The sequence below is a fragment of the Selaginella moellendorffii genome, unplaced genomic scaffold, assembly GCF_000143415.4.
Source record: "Selaginella moellendorffii unplaced genomic scaffold, v1.0 SELMOscaffold_121, whole genome shotgun sequence".
In the NCBI taxonomy this organism is placed as follows: domain Eukaryota; kingdom Viridiplantae; phylum Streptophyta; class Lycopodiopsida; order Selaginellales; family Selaginellaceae; genus Selaginella; species Selaginella moellendorffii.
Window position 1 is genome coordinate 210,843 of NW_003314382.1, and position 20,897 is coordinate 231,739.

Genomic DNA, 20,897 nt, shown 5'->3' on the forward strand with positions numbered 1-20,897 from the left:
AGAGAAACACCTTGAGATGCAAGGATGGTTTGGACCTTTGTAAAAAGTAGTTTTTGGCCTCCATCAATATGAAGAATTCAGAGACTATTTGAATGGAATTGTAAAATTTGAGAGGAGTTTATTTTAGGAAGTAAACAAAAGTGTGATGACTGAAGTCATCCACAATTAGTAAGAAATATTTAGTCTCATTTAAAATCAGATAGACCCTAGATATCTATATGAACTAGTGCTAATAAAAAAGTACCTTGAGTCTTACCTTTTTGGGTTATGGCTTCTTCATTTTTGCTTGAAAATATGCATTGCAATCTTCTAGACTTGGTCTTTCCAGTTATGGTATACCATTTAACAGTGCTAGTGTTTGTAACACGACAAAAACTTGCATATGTTAATCCATAGTGCCATAATTATAATACAGAATCATTAAATATTGAAATAGTATGAGCTGCCAAAGTATCTAAAGAAACATAATAAAGTCCATTTATATATGTAGCCTAAGTTATTTGAGTTTTATTGAAATTGAAATTTGCTCTTGTCCTATGGAAAACCATATAGATTCCTTGTTTTAAAAGCTTAGAGATATATAAAAGATGACAAATAAGCTTAGGGATATACAAAACATTAGTAATCTTAAGATTTAAAATGGGAAAATAGCTTGTACCAAAAGCAATTAATCATAAATCCTCACCACTTTTAGTATTTGTAGACATTGAAAACTTCTTATATTTGCTTTGATAAAAGAGAGTTTTGTCCAATGTTATATGGTGTGTAGCTTCATATAATTCAAAAACATCTAAGAATTTGGTGGAGCAGTCTCATATGAAATATGTTGTAATGAATGTTATAGGTTTGGATATGTTACAGCCAATTTTCTAAATTCACAAAGCAATTATAAATGTAAAGGATTAGTTGTCACTTTTATAATAATACACTATAATGAACATGATGATTTTTTGGAAAGTACTTTAAACTTTGAGGATTTATCTAGTTTTCATATAGATTATGCTGAGATTGAGAAGTGTCAAAATCTAAGTTGGCTTCTAGATATTATTGGAGAAGTGCTCTGACATTCTCGCAACTAAAGCCATATCTCTCTTTCTTTTATTAGTCATTATTATCTTTATGTTTATTTTTAACTTCAAAAATACCACTTAAGCTTGCATAATGATAAATGTTGGCAATGACTTGGTCAAAACTTGGTCATGTTTGAGTTTCTTGAAGCTTCAACTTGGCCATTTAAAACTTTTCACTCAATAAAAAAATTAATAAAACTCTAATAACACTTGAAAAACCCAATTTTATACTTTAAAGTTTATTACTGCGAAGAGTCATTTCTCAATATAATCTTAAACTTTCTCTTGATATTTTTACTTACAATTCACCATTTGTAAAAAAAATAGTTATATCTATCATTTATTATTATTTGTAATAAAATTGTTGAAGAGTGTTTTACTTCTAATGAATTAAGATATTTCTTCACCTTGAGAATATTTTTTTAGTGCACTCTCTAAATGAGAATTAATTTTGCAACAATATTCTTTTACTCAAAATCTTTATATTATTTTTGATGCAATTGTTTTTGCATTTTTACTACATCCTTTAAAGATATCACTGCTAGTGATTGATCTCTTCTAGAAACAATCTTAAAAAATATATTTTTGTTGAGTTTTACCTCCATAATTAAAAGCCATTTAAATACATTATTATGCTATAACAAAATCTTAAAGTTTATTATCCTCAAAGCTCAACCATTTTCCCATTCTAATCATTCTAATATTTACTTGTGTTTGATTTATCTACTTACCTCTATCTTTTTTTGATAGGTAATGACTCATTTGTTAAGCTAATATAAATAATTAAAAAGAATAACTCCCTCTTTTTCAATCAATTAAAGTTTATATTTAGTGTCAAAGGGGTCTTTAGTAAGAAAAATCATGTTATATGTTAAGATTGACATTTGGCTAGGGAAATCTTATTATATATTGAAATTGACATTTAACAATTCAATCAAAAGAGCGAACCTTTCGGGTCCGACTTTGTTGGTTGGTTAGGGGAATCACATTATATATTAAATTTGACATTTGGCAATTTAATTAAAAGGTCTCGGGCCCAATTCTGTTGATTGGCTAGGGGAATCATATCACATATTGAGTTTGATATTAAGGGGTGTAATTAAAAAAATCAAGCTCTCAAGAAAGTTATAGCATCCTTTAGGTTTATTTAAATAATACTAATATTTGGCCCCTCTTTTACCCACTTTACACTTGCATTTCATCCCATCTCCGGCAATGAAGGAATTCAAGCAGTGGCAGCAATACAATGAGAAGGGATCCATCCAATTTTCAAAAAGTTCAACGAAGACTGTTTCTGAGCTGAGCTAAGAAAAGAAATTAAAAAAAATGAGAGAGAAGAGAGGAGTTCAAAAACCCTAGACCAAGTAAGAAATTTGATATAGCTATGGAAATGTTGTGCCATGAGCTGCAGGAAATCCAAGCCATGGTGCTGGATCGAATGCACTTTGAGACTGCAAGCTCTAAACTTAGTACATGTGGCAAGCTTTGGTTAGACGATGCTGATGTAAGTCTCATTAAGCTAGTTCACAACTTGTTGGGCTAACACCTCGCTTGGGCAAAGATGGGCTTGCCCTACCCATGACCCAATCTTCTGCCACTTGTTTTCATGATCTTGCTTCTCATGCCAAAGGAAACCCTAAAACAAAAAGAACATTCATTCCTCTCGTACAAGATTTGTATTACACCTTCAAAGTCTCACATCTTGATATACATAAGGGGTTCCTAGAATCATGCCACCATGCTCTAGTAACATAGTGATCTGTTCTGACAGCTAGATCCAGGCACCATACTGCCTACTGTTTCTAAAAGGACAACAGCCTTCTTTAAGCCTGGTTGAAATGTCACTTCCTTGTCTACTGTATTTTAAGATCCATGCTGCCAGACAAAGTCAGAAAATATCCCTGCATGACAAAGTCAAGATACGGGCTTTCACCATCACTGTTGCAACATCTAGATCATCATCAATCTCCAGCAGTGACTTGAATGCTAGCTGCCCAACACCGGTAAAACTGAGACGAAAGTTGAAAGAGGCTGAAAACTTTGTGAAGATGCTATATAGAGCGTTCCAGTTTACCATGTCTTCTCTGGACGTAGAGTCAAAGACCAACCCCCAGTTCTGGACATGACTCGTGTTTTAGTTACCTATCCCATTGCCAAAGTGGTAAAATCTCCAGGAAGAATATGATCCAAGCCTGGAACTCTTTTATTTTTATCGATGATGCTCGAGTCTATATTGTCAACGGTGACAATAAACTCTAAAATACAATTAGCACAAACATCTTATTCACTTCGTTTAGAGCTTGTAAGCTTCTATAACTTGCTCCTTGGAAGGAACGGACACGAGGGAAACGTTGCCAAAGCCACTGTTCTCGAGCAGCGCTTTGTGTTCTTCAAATCGCCTGGTCTTGCCACCGTCTGTGAAGCCGATCATAATCATGTCCAGATCCATCTCGAATGGTCTCTCCTTGGAGTATATGAGCTCGATCACTATCAGTTTGCCTCCTCGTGGCAGAGCTTTGTAGCAATTCGCCAGCATCTTGAGGCAATCCTCGTCGCTAAAATTGATGATTACAGACTGAAGAAACACCACGAAGATCATAACGTCAAGGAAAAGAAGACAGAGTACCTTGATAAGAAGAGCATCAGCACTTGGTACACTCTCAAACATGTTGCCTCCCACATGAGCAACACCTGTTAAGAAAAAACATGAAGAAATCAGAAGAAAATGTGTCTTGAATCTTACCGGGAAAGGCTGGAGCGCTCGAAACGGTGTGAGGGAGATCAAAGTTGACACCTTCGATGTGGGGATATTTCTCCACGATCTTGCCCATGCACATTCCAAGGCCACCACCAACATCCACGAGCTTCTTCACGTCTTTGAATCCATCGTAGTGCTCGAGGACGAGGGAGATAGTGACGGTGCTCCATGCGAGCGTAGCCTTGTTGAGCAGCTCCACGTACTCGTCGCCGTGGCCGGGGTCGTGCTCCCAAAGACGAACTTTGTTGACCATCTCGTAAGCGTGGCCTCCATCCAGCACCGCTTCGTTCACTTTTTGGAACGCGGCCATGGGATACTCGTGCGTGCACAAGAGCAGGAGATGGTGCTCTTCCGCGAGCCACTTTGAGATTGGAGTGAGGCCGTAGTACGTTTCTCCATCTTTCTCGATCTTCTCGCTCAGTGCCCGCTTGTGGACCAGAAACTGGAGGATTCTCTCGAGGAGATCCGGCTGACAGTTCTTGGCATTTGAGAGACGTGACACGATCTGCTTGAGGGAGAGCGGCCCTGCCTTGGAGATCATCTCGGGAATGCCAAGCAGCACCACAGCCTTGAGCATGAAAGGAGTCACCAGCGAGAAGATCATGCTCTTGAGATCAAAGTGGCCTTGAGCATCTTCACTCATGGTGCTAGATCCAGGCGCCATACTGCCTTCTGCTTCTGAAAGGATGAGAGTAAATGAGAGCCTTCTTTCAGCCTGGTTGAAATGTCACTTCTTTTATACTGTATTTTAAGGTCGACGCTGCCAGAACAGCGTGACAAAGTCGGAAAATATCCTTGCGTGACAATATATCTTCATCGGGCTTTCACCATCAATAAATAGGCTGCTGCAATATCTCGATCATCACCAAGCTCTAGCAGCGACTCAAACGCTAGCTGCCCAATGCTTGCATTTTTCCACTTGCCACAAGCACCTAGCACAGTCCTCCAGCAAAGTCAAATCTACAAGCATTGAAACAATAGGTATCACCCACCCTCCGAAAGTTGGCATGAGAGGTCTCCTGCTCCTTTGCATTAGCACTAACCATGGTGGCGGTGGAGTGACCAGCAAGTGTGGAACTTACCTTTACCCCTGGGCTGGTCGTTGCTGATTGCTGCCGCTGCCCATTGGCTCATCACCGTTCGCTCGCCCCTTGGCTGATCGCCCCTGAAAGGAGACGAACAGCAAACAAGAGTGAGGAAGGAGACGCATCCTTTCCATCAGATTGGCAGATGTTTCGGAATCGTTATCGTCTACTCAACCAGGCACTCTTTACATGCGTGGGCACCATTCACATGAAGCTAGTATATAAGAAAGAAAGTTTATAAACATGGTTATATGTTTCTTATTGGATCTAGGGCTTTTGGCGCAATGAGCCAGTGCGGCATTTGCAGTGGCGCGGTCTCCAAGTACAAATGCCCGGGCTGCCTGGTGCCCTACTGCTCGCTGCAGTGCTTCAAGGATCACAAGGCAGCGCCCTGCACGAAGGTAGCGGCGGCGGAGGAGGAGGAGCAAGCCCAGCTCGTGCAGCCGCCGCGGGATTTCGAGAATGGGGATGAATCGCAGGTGGCAACCAGGCTCCGGAGGCAGCAGCTCGAGGCGGTGGCGGCGTCGGAGGAGATCCGCGCCATGCTCAGGAACGAGGAGCTCCAGGCGATCGTGAGCAAGATCGATGCGTCGGCCACTGCGGAGAAAGATCTCGACACCGCCATGAATCTGCCGGATTTCAAGGGTTTCGCTGACAAGATCCTCGAGGTTATTGCCTCTTTCAGGTAGATCATGCCCTCCACGAGCATCTTAGAGATCTAGAATCGAGTCTTCTCTCTTTCTTGGGGTTTTACTGGATAGAAATGGCGTCTTTGGCGATGGCAGCGGCATTCTCTCCTCTACCTCGCGCCAATCTCGCCCCAGGATGGACAGGCTCCTCCATCGCAGTGAGAGCGCAGGCTAAATCTCCCACGGAGAAGAAAGAGAAGAAGAAGCGCTCGCCGCCATCGTCCTCGTTCTCCTCCTCGTCGGGCAGGCAGAGGGATTTCGAGGATGGAATGCTCATCTGGGACGATGTGTTTGAGAAGTGCTGCGAGGATCCGGAGCGCGCGGCGGCATTGATGTCGGTGGCGGAGAGGGGATTGAGAGAGCACGGGCGAGGATGCGTCTTCGTCCGGGAGATCGCCAAGGCCGTCTCCAAGGGCGCTGGGACCGGCTTCATGGGTCGATCGAGGCCTCTGGACAGATCCAAGAAGAAGAAGCCGGCGTTCTACAAATCCGAGAGCTGGAGCGTCGAGTATGTCCCTCGCAAGTTTATCATTGATCCAAAGCTCGCTCCCAGTGAAGAGGAAGGAGAAGAAGGAAAGGTTATCCCTGATCCGAAGCTCTCTCCTAGTGACGAGCAACCGACACTGCCAACTTCGTCAGGAAGTGAGAACTCGAGTTCTTCCAGCTCCTCTTCTCAGGTTTGTGTGAGAAATTCCATTCCATCGTTTCGATATTCAATGCTTTCTTGCAGACCACCGAAGATCTCCCGCTTGTTCGTCGCAAGGACTTGATGATCGTGCTGAGAGGAATGGACAGAACGAGAGTTTTGAGCTTGACATCCGAGAGGCTGATCAAAGACAGCATCACCGCGAGATCCGTCCAGAAAACCAGCGAAGAAGATGAATTCGATGCTGGCGGGGAAGAACCATACATGCCATCGAAGCAAGAGCTCGTGTTACTTCTTCACGTAGATTTCGATGGAATGCCCTCGGTTGGCGCGGATGTTCTTCAAGCACACTCGACTGGCGATGGCAGGTGGAAGCTCCAGCTGAGAGATTTCCAGCTCTACCAATAGGTACTTTGGTTTTTCGCATCGATCAAAAGCTTTTCTAACGGAGAACTTCATGATCTACTGGGTGTAGGTGTTTGAGAGCAGCACATATGAAGAAGCGTGTCCTGGATCCTGTTTGATCGCTCGCTCGGTGGTTTTGACTGCTCGCCGAGAATCCTTGTGGAGTTTGCAAGCCGAGATCAAAGAGATCCGAGCGGCACGGTCCGGGACGAAGGGCATGCTCTCAAACAAATCCTCGGCAGCGCCCAGATGCCCAAGACGAGCAAGAATGTCGATCAAGCAGCCGTAGTGCTCGGCGGTGATCGCGAGATTTTTCCTGTCTGTGGTGACGGAATAGAATTGCCGCAACGCTTCCTTGAGATCGCCCAGATGGCCACAAGCCGTGAGGATTCCTACAAATGTGATCTCGTCGGGCGAGGCTCCACCGTCTAGCTCCATGAGCCGGAAGAAATTTAGCGCTTGCTGGCCATGCCCCTTCTGGGCAAATGCCTGAATGATCGATGACCAGGCTACCACAGTTTGATCTTCCAGCCGCCAAAACGCGCGCTCGATTAGATCCAAACGCGAGTGCCTTGCGTATGCTTGGATCAGCACGGACCAAGACACAGCGTTCCTTTCGGGCATAGAGTCGAAGATTAAAGCCGCTATTTCCAGATACCCGTTTAGGGCATATGCTTGAAAGAGTGTGGTCCAAGAGATCACATTGCATGAAGGCATTTGGTGGAAGAATCTCTCGGCCTCCTCCAAATGCCCCGATCTGGAATACGCAGCTAGCAGGGCATTCCAGGCAACGAGACTCCTGTGAGGCATTGAATCGAAGAGAGCTCTTGCGTGATCCAGGAGCCCTTTCTCGGCATACGCCACTAGCATTGCCGTCCACGACACCACATCTCTCTCGGGCATTCTGTCAAAGAGCTCCATGGCTCGATCGAAATCCCCGGCACTGGCAAACGATTGAAGCATTGCATTCCAGGCGACGATATCTCGCCGCTCCATCGCATCAAACACACGCTTCGCTTGGCCAAGATCCCCAATCTGGGAACACACGACGATCATGGTGGTCTGCGCGATCAAATCCTTCTCTGGCATTGCCGCGAAGAGCTCTTTCGCTAGCTCAAATTCTCCCGCCATAACGGACGCCTGGATCATCGTGTTCCAAGACACGTGGTCGCGATCGGGCATCGCAACGAACACCGCCCCTGCGCCCGCCACGTGCCCGGCATTCGCATATGCCGTCAGCATTGCATTCCAGGTGACCGTACTTTTGTACGGCACGGAGTCGAAGATCCTTCTCGTGTCGGGAATGTGCCCGTTCTGGGAATATGCCGTTAGCATCGCATTCCAGGACGCGATATTCTTCCCGGGCGTGGCGTCGAAGAGCAATCGGGCTAGGGCGACGCGGCCGTGGTGGCCGCAGGCAGCGATCATCGCGTTCCAGGCGATGGTGTTGCGCCGGGGCATCGATTGGAACAGGCCCCAGGAATCTTGGAAATTCCCGCTCTGGGAATGCGCGGTGAGCATCGCGGTCCAGGAGACGGTGTTGTGCTGTGGCATCTCGCTGGCGAAGATCTCCTTGGCTTGTTCCAGATGCCCGCGCTCGATGTAGGCCGTGAGCAAAATATTCCAGGAGAAGATGTTTGGCTCCTCCAGATCGTCAAGAACAGCGCGCGCGCGCTCCAGGCTCCCGCATTTTCCATACATCTCGATGAGGAGGTTCTCCAGGTGCCGATTGCGCGAGTGTTTGGTTCCAAGGATCTGGGAGTGGAGCTTCTTTGCTTGCGAGAGATCCCTGAAGTGACTGCAAGATTTGACGAGCTGGAGGCAGAGCTGGAGATCGGCATGGTAGCCTTGCTGCTCGAGAAGATCAATTGATCGCGTGGTCATTCATGCGCAGCTTCTTTGATTTACGGTGCTGAGTTGATGCTTTTCGTCAGATATCTACAATATGCGATGGACGTCTTGGATTTGTTCATGGTCACGTTCACAATCCAAGCCACAGTTCTCATGGAAATGTAAATTCTCGCTTTGATAGAACCATGGAACTTAATTTGTTATATCTTCAGGTGATCATGGCCATGGCGACATACGTCTATAAGCTTATTGAAGTTTTACAGTACTTTTGTGTATGTATATTTATAAGTGATTTTATTTTCTATCTATATATTTATCTATCTATATGTTATTTTGATAGTTTTGTAAAATGTTATTACACTCCACTCACTAGCCTTGCCTACCCGTCTTCTTTTCCTCAGCCATTCGAGGTCTTTGATTATGGTTGCCTCCATGGCAGGTGTGAGATGCCATCACAGCTCCATGCATTTCAGGTAATTGGCAACGGATGAGGTTGTCTCCTTGTTTCTGAGGATTATGTGTATTTCAGCGCTGCAGTTGAAGTCTGGGGAGCGGAATTCGGCACAGGGAGGGCAAGCCTTGAGTGTGTGCATGAATGTCTCTGTGTCTTCTGCACAGATAGAGATGTCGTGGAAGTTTTCCCTGTCCGCAGCATCCGAGTTCAATCAGGAGGCTGTGGCTTCCTGTCTGGTACTAGGCAATGGTGTCTACTCCATGTCCAATCCAAAAGTTTTGTCTGGGTTTATCTCCTGGCAATAAAGGTAATATTTCGTGAAGTGTTTTCTGGCATGTATCCATGTGTGCATTGCTTTGTTCAAGATCCTCTTCATGTGCACTGAGAATGTCATTGAGATCCATGCCAAACTTCTGTGTCAACATCTCCATGTCATGCCATTGAGAGTTGAGACTTGCTTGATCTGTGAGCATGCCATATGGTATGAAGTGAGTTTTACAGAGGTATTGGATTGTACATCACTATGCCATGATCTCTAGTGCAGCTTCTATGAAGAGGATGGGGAGTGCTGTTTTGGGTGGAGATGCCGAGTTTGTCCAAAATGAAAGTTGATGTGATAGTTTCCAGGTTTCCCCACTGCTTTTTAGAAAGTCCTACATGTCTGGATTATTTTTATGAGAAAATATGTCTTCTTCAGTCACTCATGCTTTTCTACAATCCTATTGCATTATATAATAGATGCATTGACCTAGACACCTTTGAAACAAAAGAGTGAATTTTAGGCTAACTTCCCAGCCCTTAAGGCATGATGCCTTTAAATCCTATAGACCATAGGATAGTCCTGTGGTTCATGTCATTCTCCCCTCTCTCATGAACTAGTCATAAATGGTAGCCTCAAGAAGCTAAATCAGTTTTATATAAAGGGAATCCAAAACAATATGGTTATAGAGAAAAAATGTGTAAATGGCAACACCAACATTGTGACAAACAGCCATAAAAGAAAGAAAGTAATATGGCTTTCTCACATGATAATATGGTCATGGAAACAAGAAAATAAAAATAGAATAAATAGCTCAAATTATATAGCAATATAGATAAAACTTAAGTTTCCCCTTTCTTAGAGGAATGTCATCCAAGTTATAACCAAAACTTAGCAACATTTTCTTCACATCATCCTTGGTTTTTCATGTAGTTTTATCTATGGAATAACAATTCTATTAAACCAATAACTCCTAAGTTGTTTTATGGCATGTTTTCACCAATTTTTGAGCAAAAATATTAGATCATCCTTATCAACATTAATCTTTAAGATTTGGATAATGGATTGATCCATGATATCACCAGAGTGTTAACATGCTTTAAGCTTGCTTATATGGAATATTGGATAAATTTTCAAACTAGTTAACAAGTCCAAAGTGTAAACAAAATCCTTCATGCACTATAAAATTGTCCAAGGCCCACAATACTATAGAGATAATTTAATATTGCCACTTTGTTATGCATTTGACAATTTAAGGAAAACTTTGTCCCCAACTTTATACTTCTAATGATGATAATGCTCATTGTCTTATGTCTCATATTCAATTTTGCCAACTTTTGTATATCCTTCAAGAAATCACAAATATGAGACATCCGAACCAAAGCTAAACTCAAACTCATAGGAGACCTATGTTTATAGCCATACATCACCATGAATGGAGACATGCTAATAGACAATTAATAAGTGCTATTGTGAGCAAATTTGAGCAAAAACAAATACTTTTCTTATACTTCCTAGCAAATCAAGTTTGCCATAAAAGAGATTAATATATCTTCTAACAATTGATTTATATGCTATGTTTGCCCATATGACTATAGATGTTTACCACTATTTATACTAAGTTTAGCTTCTAGTTTCTCAAATACTATTTATCAAATAAACTTGCTAAACCAATCACTTATATATCACTTAACAAACCATAGAAACTAAATAATTAGTCTACAAACAGCTGAGCAAATTCAAGAGCTTTAATTGCCATCTTCATTAGGAAAAAGTGAAGATTATTTTCATCAAATGATCTACAACTACCTAAATAGCATCATTTCCATGAAAGGCTTTGGGCAAGCTAGTGATAAAGTTCATCAAAAATGTTATTCCATTTATCCTTTGATACATATGGAGGATGATAAAGGTTAATAAACTTCTGATGATTATAGTAGGTTAAACAACCATGTATATACTTCTCAACATCTAACTTCATCCTAGGTTAAACTAAATGCTTCTTCACCAACATATAAATTCCCCCAGATGCCTAACACTTAGCATATCATGACACTCAATAAAAATTTGTTTAATGAATTTATCAACACAAGGAACCACCACACATCCCTTCTTCATTAGGATTCTATCTTATATCTCAAATGATACATTTGTCACCCTTCAAATCTATAGAGGTGTCCCTTGAAAAAGCCTTCATATGAATATCGGTGATAAAAGAGTCAAAGTCAGTAAACTCCTTAAGTTCATCCAAAAGATTTTTGGATAGCTTCATGAACAAAATAAAATTCATCATCTTAAATAATGCATCAGCCACTTTATTTTCACCACCAATAGTGATATCTTTAGAGGACATAGCAAGGATGACTCCAAAGCAAAGGCAACTATATCAAAAGCAATATGAGGAATTTGAGTAGAAAGATATTCTCAAGGTGATGAATGTCATATTCAATAGAAATGTGACACACTCTTCAACAATAGAACTGTTAATGGTTAAGAGTGGTAGAGATGAGTAGTTTTTGACAGATGGTGAATTGCAAGCAAGGAGATCAAGAAAAAGCTCATGATTACAATAAGAAGATGATTCTTTTCAGTGATAACCTTCAAAGTATGAAGTTGGGTTTTTTAAATGCCATTGGAACTTTGTTGATTCTTGGATTGAATGAAAAGTTTCAGAAGGCCAGATTAGAGCTCCAGACAACTCACACACAACCAAATCTTGATCAAGTCATCACCAACATTCATCATTATATAAATTTGAGTGACATTTTTTATGATAAAAACAACCTTGGAAGATAGTAAGGACTAGTAGAAAGAAAAGGAGATTGATGGCTTTAGTTGCAAGAATGTTAAAGTGCTTCTCCAATAAATGATTCAAGACGTCTGGGAATTCAATGGAGCAAACTTGCATGAAGCACGGAAATTTGTAATGAATGTTGTGGGTTTAAACATCTTCCAATTCTCTAAGTTCACAAGATGATTGTAAATGTAAAATACTAATTGCCACTCTTGCAATAATAGACTACAATGAACATGATGATTTCTTGGAAGATATTTTAAGTTTTGAGGACTTATCTAGTTTTCACACAAATGATGCTGAGATTGGGAAGTGTCAGAATTTAAGTTAGCTTCTGGATAGTGGAGCTACACACCTCAGATAGAGCTCTCTTTTGTCAAATAAGATATAGGAAGTTCTTAATGTCTATAAGTATTGGAAGTGGTGAGGATTTATGAATAATTGCTTTTGGTACAATCTATTTTCCCATTTTCAGTCTTGAGATTACTAATGTTTTATATGTCCCGAAGCTTGTTCATCATCTTTTATCTATCTCTTTAGAACAAGGAATCTATATGTTTTTTCATATGACAAGGTTCTCACTTATCTTTTTTTAATGCTCCTTGAACCTATACACTGAAGGACTTAAATTCACAATGTCCAAGCCTGCCCCTTTATTTCCACCTTTTCCACCAACAGAACCCGACCCAACGAGTGTATGGACTTCGTCTATAAGAAGTATAACATTGCCTGGTGATATCAAGCATGTCAGATACAGCATTCTAAGTATAAATAACGGAAAACTTCACCTGCTTTTCGCGTTTTCTCTATGAGGCGTGTAACCCGAAATTCTAGTTCACCCCGCTCCTTAGCTCCAGCAAGAAGCAATCCCATATCCAGAGACATCACTCGCTTCCCCTGTATGCGCAAGCAAGAATAAGTAAACTTCACCGCAGTTTAAAAAATCTACTCACCGTGAGAAACTCTGGAACGTTTCCACTCGCAATACGTATGGGAAGGCCTTCAACAATCGCTGTCTTGCCAACGCCAGGCTCTCCAAGCAAGATGGGATTGTTTTTTGTTCTTCTTCCTAGAATCTGTACAACTCTTTGCACTTCACTGTCTCGGCCATCAATTTTCCCGTCACTAGCACGTAAGGTAAGATCCACACAAAAATCGTTGAGAGCACCTTTTTCTAGAAGACGGCGAGGTAAGACGACAAGCATCGAAAGCAAACTAATAAGTAAAGAGCGAACCTTTTCTACCAGGCTTCAATAAATTCACAACGTCCAAGCCTGCCCCTTTATTTCCACTTCTTCCACCAACGAAGGCCGAGCCAACGAGCATATGGACTTTGCCTCTAGAAGTATAACGTTGCCTTGTGATATCAAGCATGTTAGATATATCATTCTAAGTATAAACAAACCAAAAAACAACTTTACCTGCTGCTCGTGTTTTCTCTAATTCACCACGCTCCTTAGCCCCAGCAAACAATTCCATATCCAGAGACAGGGCTCACTTCTCCTGTATGTGCCAGCAGAAACATGTAAACTTCACTGCAATTCTAGAACGCTTCTATGGCAAGGCCTTCAGCAATCGCTGTCTTGCCAACGCTAGGCTCTCCAAGTAAGATGGAATTGTTTTTTGGTTGTACAACTCTTTGCAACTTCATTGTCTCGGCCATTGAAAAGATCAATTTTCCGTCACTAGCATGTCCACACAATAATCGTTGAGAGCGGTAAGACGACAAGCACCAAAAGCAAACAAATGAGTACCTTTTCTATCAGGACGTTTGCTTGAAGAGGCTGGCAGACTCACAGTATTCTTCCGTCCTTGGCAAGTAGTTTCAGCTTTTAGCTTTTGCTTTTTCAATCCAAGCCTGAAAGAAACAGTTGAGGCACACTCAATAAACCATTTCTATCTATCACGTATTTGTCAATAATCTTAGTACGTCATATGCTCTGGGGTGATGTAGTTCTTCTTCGACTGCTCCAGAGCCGCCTGATGGTGACGCCAGACGACCTCCATTCCTCTTCTTGGCAATCAAGATTACATCGCGGCCGTGCTCGAAAATACGCGCCTGGTGCATGGTCATAGATGAAATCCAGAGTTTCCGGATTGGAGCTATAAAATTAAAGTCCAACGGCCTCGAATCATCATTATGTCCTGATCTAATTGTTCTTTTCTTTTTACCTCTAAATTCATTCATTCATTCATGTTACTTGTTTACAAGGTTTCCACCAAGAATCATGACACCAATGGATTCAAGTATGCAAGTGTGACAATTGGTCTATTTGTCATCCAATTTCGTCAGCATCGATGTTGTCTGCCTCGTCCCTTGTAGTGGATGCTGTTTCAGCTGGCATTGCCCTGTTTGGTTGTGGATGGACGCGAGTGCTGGATTCCTCACCTTGTCCCTTGTAGTGGATGTGGTTTGGTTGTGGGCGCCAGAGCGACAAGTTTCCTCGCTCACCCTGCGGTTGCGGCTACTTTTATAGTTCTAAATATGTATATTAAGTTCTTTTTTATTTATGAAATAGAACATAATATTTTCTTTTGATTATTTTCATTCATTGGTATATATGAATGAGTATATTTCATTCCTGGTACTAATACTGGTTTAAACTTTTGTAATTTTGCATACCTTTGAAGTATATGTAGCATATATTGATATACATAATCTGTTGAGAGTTGTTCTTTCAAAAAGTTCTGACCACATTTTCCAACCATAGCAGCCTTTTAAGTAAAGAAATTTGTTAAACTTAAATACAATTATATTAGAAAACCAACCTTATAGATATTAGAATTACTCCATTGTATGGCTTCTTGAATAGAATCACAAATATTTTCTCTAGTAATTGGTAGAAAATGAACATGTGGAAGTAAAGACCTTGAGAAGAAATCCCAATAATATGGTTCAATCCTTAACATTGTTGATCCACATGACAATATATACTTCAAACTCACTGACCAAGCATTGCCTTCGGCATAGATTTTATATCTAGAATTCATATAAGTTAACTGTTACACAAAAATAAATCTTACCTTGAGAAACACTGGTTGGACAAATCAGAATTGGTAAAATTGGCCTTTTCTTCTGTAATCCAATCCTGAAAAAACAAATCAATATAATAAGTTGATAATTATAGATTTATAAACCTGATGTTGAATTAGAATATTTGTAGAGTTGCACTTAACCAGATTAGACCTTATTAGTCCCATTTGCGTATTTCCTCTCCAATATGCAATAGGTTTTCTTCTAAACCAATCAATCTTTTCGGCCTCTGTAAAGATTCTTTCACTCTCAATGCTCCAAGGAAGGATATTTACTTCTGGCCTGCAAAGACAATCAACAAAAAACATTGAAAAACTAGAGAATTTACCATCCCCATATAGACCAATCTGGAAAGACAATGTCATAATGCCGATTTCTTGTTGTGCAATACCCAAAAACAGGGGGAGGTGATGTGAAGAGGTAACGCCATCTGGGAACGAGGGGATGGTCTTGGCAATTAAACATAATATCCACATCAGGAACCATTCCAGGGAACTTATTCAACAACATTGCCAATCCCTTGAGTGTGTATTCAGCCCTGGTTTGAAAGCACTGCTTGTATGTCTGAGTATATAGCTTACCACCCAGAATGATCACCCTAAAATAAGCCTTCTCCTTGCCAGCTTCAAGAGCTTTCCTAGTTATCCCACCCTTCCATGGTGCAAGATCATGTTCTATCCACTTGAAATAAGAGGGACATGTTTGGTTACCCAAGAAGTGACAACTGTGAATTCGTGCTCTATGCTGTGGTGGATTTGATTCAGTAAATGATAGCAAAAGTAGTGACGCTCCTAAGGCAACAACGCAAAACCAACCAAGAACGAGCTTAGACATCTTAGAACCCTATATTAAATCGGCAAACTGTTAAAATAACAGGTGAAAGATTTAGGGCTCCAAAGACTCGAAGAATCCTGGCGGAATTATGGCATGCTGCGACGCTGTGATCGATCTCTCTTTCAGATCCGGGTCTCTCGGCATCCACATTCGCTCTTCGCGATGGCGCTCCAAGAGAAAGAAGCTGTAAGTTTGATTTCCTCCCTCGATGATGCGTGCTTGATGATCTTCTTTGTAGCGTGTGAGTCACGAGGAGCCGGATGTGGTTCCTGTTGTGATTTTCGCACTGAAAGCGTGCAGCAGCTTGAGAGATTTAGAGACCGGGACGATTATCCACGCTCATGCCATCGAATCCAGTCATGATTCTTGCAGCATTCGTGTGGCCAGCAGCCTGATTAATATGTATGCGAAGTGTGGAAGCATGGCGCTCGCGAGGGCCGTGTTTGATGCCATGCCAACGATTCGCGACGTTGTCTCGTGGACTACTATGATTGCCGGGTATGCCGAGAATGGGGAAATTGATTTGGCATTCACTCTCTTTTCTACCATGCAACAGGAAGGCTGTGCTCCAAACGAGCGGACTTTCACTGCTGTTCTCAAGGCGTGCGCGGGGCTGGCGTCGAGAGAAAGAGGCCGAGAACTCCATGGAAAGATTTGGAAGGTGAAAAGTCTGGAGAGGGGCAGGGCTCTTCACTTGCAAGCAGCGAGCACTGGATTCGAGGGGGATGCTTTCGTTTGTAGCAGCGTGGTGGAGATGTATGCAAAGTGTGGGAGCTTGGTCGATGCGAAGGCAGTGTTCGACAGGATGAGCTCGCCGGACATCGTGGCCTGGACAGTTTTGATGCTGGGATATGTCGAGAACGAAGAGGAAGATCTGGCACTGGAACTTCTGGCGTCCATGAAAGAGAACGCGCGGTGCGCTCCAAATGCTCGAACGTTGTCAGTGGCTGTGAAGGCCTGCACGAGTCTGGCTTTGAAAGAAGAGGGACAGGTCGTCGCTGGCACAAAACTCGTCAAACTAGCTTCTCTGGAGAAAGGAATGTCGGTTCACAGTGAAGCCGTCAAGACTGGCTGGATCTCGGAGAGTTTTCTGGCAACCAGCCTTGTGGACATGTATGGGAAGTGTGGTACACTGCTGGATGCACGCATGATATTTGATAAGATGGACTCCAGCAATGTGGTATCGTGGAACTCACTCATCCTCGGCTATGTAGAAAACGATGAGGAAGATTTGGCTCTTGCTGTTTTCAAGTCTATGGATGGTTTCTGCGAGCTCGATTCTCGAACGTTTGTTGCTGCAACGAAGGCTTGTAGCAACTTGGCAGCCAAAGAACAGGCGAGGAAACTTGATGGAAAGCTGGTGAAGGTAAGGTCTTTGGAGAAGGGCCGTGAAGTTCATGGCTTAGCGGGGAGCTGTGACAGGGATGCATTCCTGGGATCTGCTTTGGTGGAGATGTATTCTCAGTGTGGAAGCTTGGTTGATGCATGGAGAGCCTACGGGGAGATGAGTTATCCTGATGTTGTGGCGTGGACTACTTTGATCCTGGCTTATGCTGAGAATGGAGAAGAAAGCCGGGCTCTGGAAGTTTTCGAGTTCATGAAGCCGGAAGGTTGCGAGCCAGACTCGGGGGTTTTCATTGCTGCAATCAGAGCTTGTGGGAGACTAGCCGAGAATTGTTTACCAGGCAGCAAGCTGAAGGCTCTTGAGAAAACGATGATGGTTCACTCTCAAGCTTTGAGGTACTCCTTGGACTTGAGCATCTTCTTCGACAACACGCTCGTGGACACTTATGCAAAGTGTGGGAGCTTGGAAGATTCACGCAGGGCATTCGACAGGATGTCTTCTCACAGCGTGGTTTCGTGGACTGTTTTGATGGCCGGCTGCGTGGAGAACGGGAACGAAGAACTGGCCCTGGAACTTTTCTCAGTCATGGGAGTTGAGCCCGACGCGCAGTCTTATGTTGCTGCATTGAACGCATGCATTGCTCTTGCTGTAGGAGAGCCAGGGAAGCATGTCGACGATGGAAAGGCTGTGAAGCTACGAGCTCTAGACAGAGGCATGGCTATCCATTCTCAAGCAGCAGCCGGGTGCTGGGAGGCAGACTTTTTTGTTAGCAGCACCCTGGTGGAGTTATATGCGCGGTGTGGAAATATGCTCGATGCCAGAATGGTCTTCGACAGGATGCCATGCCATGATCTCGTCTCCTGGAACACGTTAATTCTCGGTTATGCCGAGAATGGTGAGGAAGAATTTGCTCTCAAGCTATACCTTGAGCTCCAGGAAAACGAGGAGCTCTACTCGGCTGATGCGCAAACTTTCGCCGCTGCTCTCAAGGCCTGTAGCAATCAGGTGGATTTGGAAACAGGGAGAAGGCTGCACAGAGAAATTTGCAGAGCTGGGGATGAAAACGATGAAGTTCTAGCTGCTTGCTTGGTGGATTTGTATGGCAAGTGTGGAAGCACGATTAATTCTCGGCTGGTCTTTGACTCTACGCCCGGAGAAGACATGGTAAGCTGGAACGCTCTGTTAGCATCTTACGCTCGTCAAGGGGATTCTGACGAGGTTCTCGGTCTCTTTCACAGGATGCAAGACGAAGCTCTTGGAGCTGATGGTATTACTTTTGTCTCAGTTTTGACGGCATGCAGTCATGCTGGCCTTGTCGAGCGGGGCACTCGCTACTTTGAGGAAATGATGTCCAAGTATGGTGTAAAACCCGACATTGATCACTACCACTGCGTGGTTGATCTTCTCGGCCGAGCCAACCGGCTGGATGAGGCTGTTGCCATGGTGAGAAGGATGCCTTTTGAGCCGAGTTCACTGACTTGGAGGACTGTGCTAGGTGCTTGTGGCAAGTGGAAAAACTCGAGCATCGGGCAGCTAGCGTTCGAGTCACTGCTGGAGCTTGGTGATGATCGAGATGTTGCAGCAGCCTATTTATTGATGGTGAAAGCCCGATGAAGATATAGTTTTTGCAACCTTGACTTTGTCACGCAAGGATATTTTCCGACTTTGTCAAGCGTCCATCTTAAAATACACTAGAAAAGAAGTGACATTTCAGCCAGGCTGAAAGAAGGCTCTCATTTACTCTCATCCTTTCAGAAGCAGAAGGCAGTATGGCGCCTAGCACCATGAGTGAAGATGCTCAAGGCCACTTTGATCTCAAGAGCATGATCTTCTCGCTGGTGACTCCTTTCATGCTCAAGGCTGTGGTGCTGCTCGGCATTCCCGAGATGATCTCCAAGGCAGGCCCGCTCTCCCTCAAGCAGATCGTGTCACGTCTCTCAAATGTCAAGAACTTTCAGCCGGACCTCCTCGAGAGAATCCTCCAGTTTCTGGTCCACAAGCGGGCACTGAGCGAGAAGATCGACGAGAAAGATGGAGAAACGTACTACGGCCTCACTCCAATCTCAAAGTGGCTCGCGGAAGAGCACCATCTCCTGCTCTTGTGCACGCACGAGTATCCCATGGCCGCGTTCCAAAAGGTGAACGAAGCAGTGCTGGATGGAGGCCACGCTTACGAGATGGCCAACAAAAGTCGTGTTTGGGAGCACGACCCCGGCCACGGCGACGAGTACGTGAAGCTGCTCAACGATGCTATGGTCGCTTGGAGCAGCGTCACAATCTCCCTCGTCCTCGAGCACTACGATGGATTCAAAGACGTGAAGAAGCTCGTGGATGTTGGCGGTGGCCTTGGAATGTGCATGGGCAAGATTGTGGAGAAGTATCCCCACATCGAAGGTGTCAACTTTGATCTCCCTCACACCGTTTCGAGCGCTCCAGCCTTTCCCGGTAAGATTCAAGACACATCTTCTTTTGATTTCTTCATGTTTTTTCTTAACAGGTGTTGCTCATGTGGGAGGCAACATGTTTGAGAGTGTTCCAAGTGCTGACGCTCTTCTTATCAAGGTACTCTGTCTTCTTTTCCTTGAGGTTGTGATCGTCGTGGTGTTTCTTCAGTCTGTTATCATCAATTTTAGCGACGAGGATTGCCTCAAGATGCTGGCGAATTGCTACAAAGCTCTGCCACGAGGAGGCAAACTGATAGTGATCGAGCTCATATACTCCAAGGAGGGACCATTCGAGATGGACCTGGACATGATTATGATCGGCTTCACCGACGGTGGCAAGACCAGGCGATTTGAAGAACACAAAGCGCTGCTCGAGAACAGTGGCTTTGGCAACGTTTCCCTCGTGGCCGTTCCTTCCAAGGAGCAAGTTATAGAAGCTTACAAGCTCTAAACAAAGTGAATGAGATGTTTGTGCTAGTTGTATTTTAGAGTTTATTGTCGCCGTTGACAATATGGACTGCTCCAGTGTTGAAGCGAGCATCATCGATAAAAATAAAAGAGTTTGAGGCTTGGATAATATTCTTCCTGGAGATTTTGCCGCTTGGGGATAGGTGGCCTAAACCATGAAGAATTTCGCACTCTGGACGCGTGACCGACGCCATGGAGTGCTTGGTATGTCAACTGCTGCTTAACTTTTGTGACAACTATAGCATATGGATACGGTGATGTTGGCTCGAATCAGGAGTGTGTCATTTCATCGTCTTACATCGATCATTGCTGAATGATAGAGATGTTGCAGCAGTTTCCTCGTTTGATTATTTTGCGGTAGCGAAGACTTACATTTATTTATAGATCTTTCGACACAACATGGCCTCAAATGGCCATATGACATTCTGCCTTGACTCTACATTGACTATGTTCACTTTGAATTGACTTTATTTTACTTTCTTGAGTGCCGGTGACAAAAATTTGCAGAACTGGGGATGAAACCAATGAAGCTCTCGGTTGGTCTTCGACTCTACGCCCGGAGAAGACATGGTAAAACGCTCTAGCAGCTTCACGAAGTTTTCAGCCTCTTTCATAAGATGCAAGACGAAGCGTTTGGATTACTTTCGTCTCAGTTTTACTGGCGTTGGGCAGCTAGCATTCAAGTCACTGCTGGAGCTTGATGATGATCAAGATGATGCAGGAGCCTATTTATTGATCGTGAAATCCCGATGAAGATATAG

At 43.4% G+C, this 20,897-nt stretch overlaps 6 protein-coding genes across 7 annotated transcripts; 4 read left to right on the plus strand and 2 right to left on the minus strand.

The window, feature by feature from the left end:
* Window positions 1-3,239: 3,239 nt before the first annotated feature.
* LOC9632376 (anthranilate N-methyltransferase) lies at window positions 3,240-4,539 on the minus strand. The gene is made up of 3 exons (XM_002991567.2): window positions 3,814-4,539; window positions 3,697-3,761; window positions 3,240-3,645 (listed from the first exon to the last, which is right to left on the minus strand). The coding sequence occupies exons 1-3, from the start codon at window positions 4,490-4,492 to the stop codon at window positions 3,364-3,366; spliced, it is 1,026 nt and encodes a 341-aa protein (XP_002991613.2). The 5' UTR covers window positions 4,493-4,539; the 3' UTR covers window positions 3,240-3,363.
* Window positions 4,540-5,142: 603 nt separating this feature from the next.
* On the plus strand, window positions 5,143-5,655 carry LOC9632377 (zinc finger HIT domain-containing protein 3). The gene has a single exon (XM_002991526.2). It carries the CDS (start codon window positions 5,165-5,167, stop codon window positions 5,600-5,602), a length of 438 nt encoding a protein of 145 aa, XP_002991572.1. The 5' UTR covers window positions 5,143-5,164; the 3' UTR covers window positions 5,603-5,655.
* Window positions 5,656-5,660: 5 nt separating this feature from the next.
* On the plus strand, window positions 5,661-6,823 carry LOC112342833. Its single transcript, XM_024665312.1, has 3 exons — window positions 5,661-6,279; window positions 6,333-6,656; window positions 6,724-6,823. The coding sequence occupies exons 1-2, from the start codon at window positions 5,677-5,679 to the stop codon at window positions 6,654-6,656; spliced, it is 927 nt and encodes a 308-aa protein (XP_024521080.1). The 5' UTR covers window positions 5,661-5,676; the 3' UTR covers window positions 6,724-6,823.
* Window positions 6,711-8,081, minus strand: LOC9631901 (pentatricopeptide repeat-containing protein At2g35030, mitochondrial). The gene has a single exon (XM_002991568.3). The coding sequence runs from the start codon at window positions 8,079-8,081 to the stop codon at window positions 6,711-6,713; it is 1,371 nt and encodes a 456-aa protein (XP_002991614.2).
* A 7,865-nt stretch (window positions 8,082-15,946) lies between these two features.
* On the plus strand, window positions 15,947-18,941 carry LOC112342830 (pentatricopeptide repeat-containing protein At4g39530-like). 2 transcript variants are annotated; one of them, XM_024665299.1, is made up of 3 exons: window positions 15,947-16,065; window positions 16,118-18,667; window positions 18,720-18,848. In XM_024665299.1, the coding sequence occupies exons 1-3, from the start codon at window positions 15,973-15,975 to the stop codon at window positions 18,759-18,761; spliced, it is 2,685 nt and encodes an 894-aa protein (XP_024521067.1). In that variant the 5' UTR covers window positions 15,947-15,972; the 3' UTR covers window positions 18,762-18,848. The 2 variants fall into 2 exon arrangements, with proteins under 2 accessions (XP_024521067.1, XP_024521066.1); XM_024665298.1 differs by having other exon boundaries at window positions 16,118-18,941.
* LOC9632380 ((R,S)-reticuline 7-O-methyltransferase) lies at window positions 18,939-20,247 on the plus strand. The gene is made up of 3 exons (XM_002991528.2): window positions 18,939-19,669; window positions 19,722-19,786; window positions 19,838-20,247. The coding sequence occupies exons 1-3, from the start codon at window positions 18,994-18,996 to the stop codon at window positions 20,117-20,119; spliced, it is 1,023 nt and encodes a 340-aa protein (XP_002991574.2). The 5' UTR covers window positions 18,939-18,993; the 3' UTR covers window positions 20,120-20,247.
* Window positions 20,248-20,897: the final 650 nt, after the last annotated feature.

Excerpts from the sequence above, each read along its gene's own strand:
- LOC112342833 (XM_024665312.1), top strand. The coding sequence starts at position 5,677 with ATGGCGTCTTTGGCGATGGCAGCGGCATTCTCTCCTCTACCTCGCGCC. Across the intron at positions 6,280-6,332 it reads CTTCCAGCTCCTCTTCTCAG|ACCACCGAAGATCTCCCGCT; the intron begins GTTTGTGTGAGA and ends GCTTTCTTGCAG.
- LOC112342830 (XM_024665298.1), top strand. The coding sequence starts at position 15,973 with ATGCTGCGACGCTGTGATCGATCTCTCTTTCAGATCCGGGTCTCTCGG. Across the intron at positions 16,066-16,117 it reads CGCTCCAAGAGAAAGAAGCT|CGTGTGAGTCACGAGGAGCC; the intron begins GTAAGTTTGATT and ends TCTTCTTTGTAG.
- LOC9632377 (XM_002991526.2), top strand. The coding sequence starts at position 5,165 with ATGTTTCTTATTGGATCTAGGGCTTTTGGCGCAATGAGCCAGTGCGGC.
- LOC9631901 (XM_002991568.3), bottom strand. The coding sequence starts at position 8,081 with ATGATCGCTGCCTGCGGCCACCACGGCCGCGTCGCCCTAGCCCGATTG.
- LOC9632380 (XM_002991528.2), top strand. The coding sequence starts at position 18,994 with ATGGCGCCTAGCACCATGAGTGAAGATGCTCAAGGCCACTTTGATCTC. Across the intron at positions 19,670-19,721 it reads GAGCGCTCCAGCCTTTCCCG|GTGTTGCTCATGTGGGAGGC; the intron begins GTAAGATTCAAG and ends TTTTCTTAACAG. Across the intron at positions 19,787-19,837 it reads CTGACGCTCTTCTTATCAAG|TCTGTTATCATCAATTTTAG; the intron begins GTACTCTGTCTT and ends GTGTTTCTTCAG.
- LOC9632376 (XM_002991567.2), bottom strand. The coding sequence starts at position 4,492 with ATGGCGCCTGGATCTAGCACCATGAGTGAAGATGCTCAAGGCCACTTT. Across the intron at positions 3,762-3,813 it reads GAGCGCTCCAGCCTTTCCCG|GTGTTGCTCATGTGGGAGGC; the intron begins GTAAGATTCAAG and ends TTTTCTTAACAG. Across the intron at positions 3,646-3,696 it reads CTGATGCTCTTCTTATCAAG|TCTGTAATCATCAATTTTAG; the intron begins GTACTCTGTCTT and ends GTGTTTCTTCAG.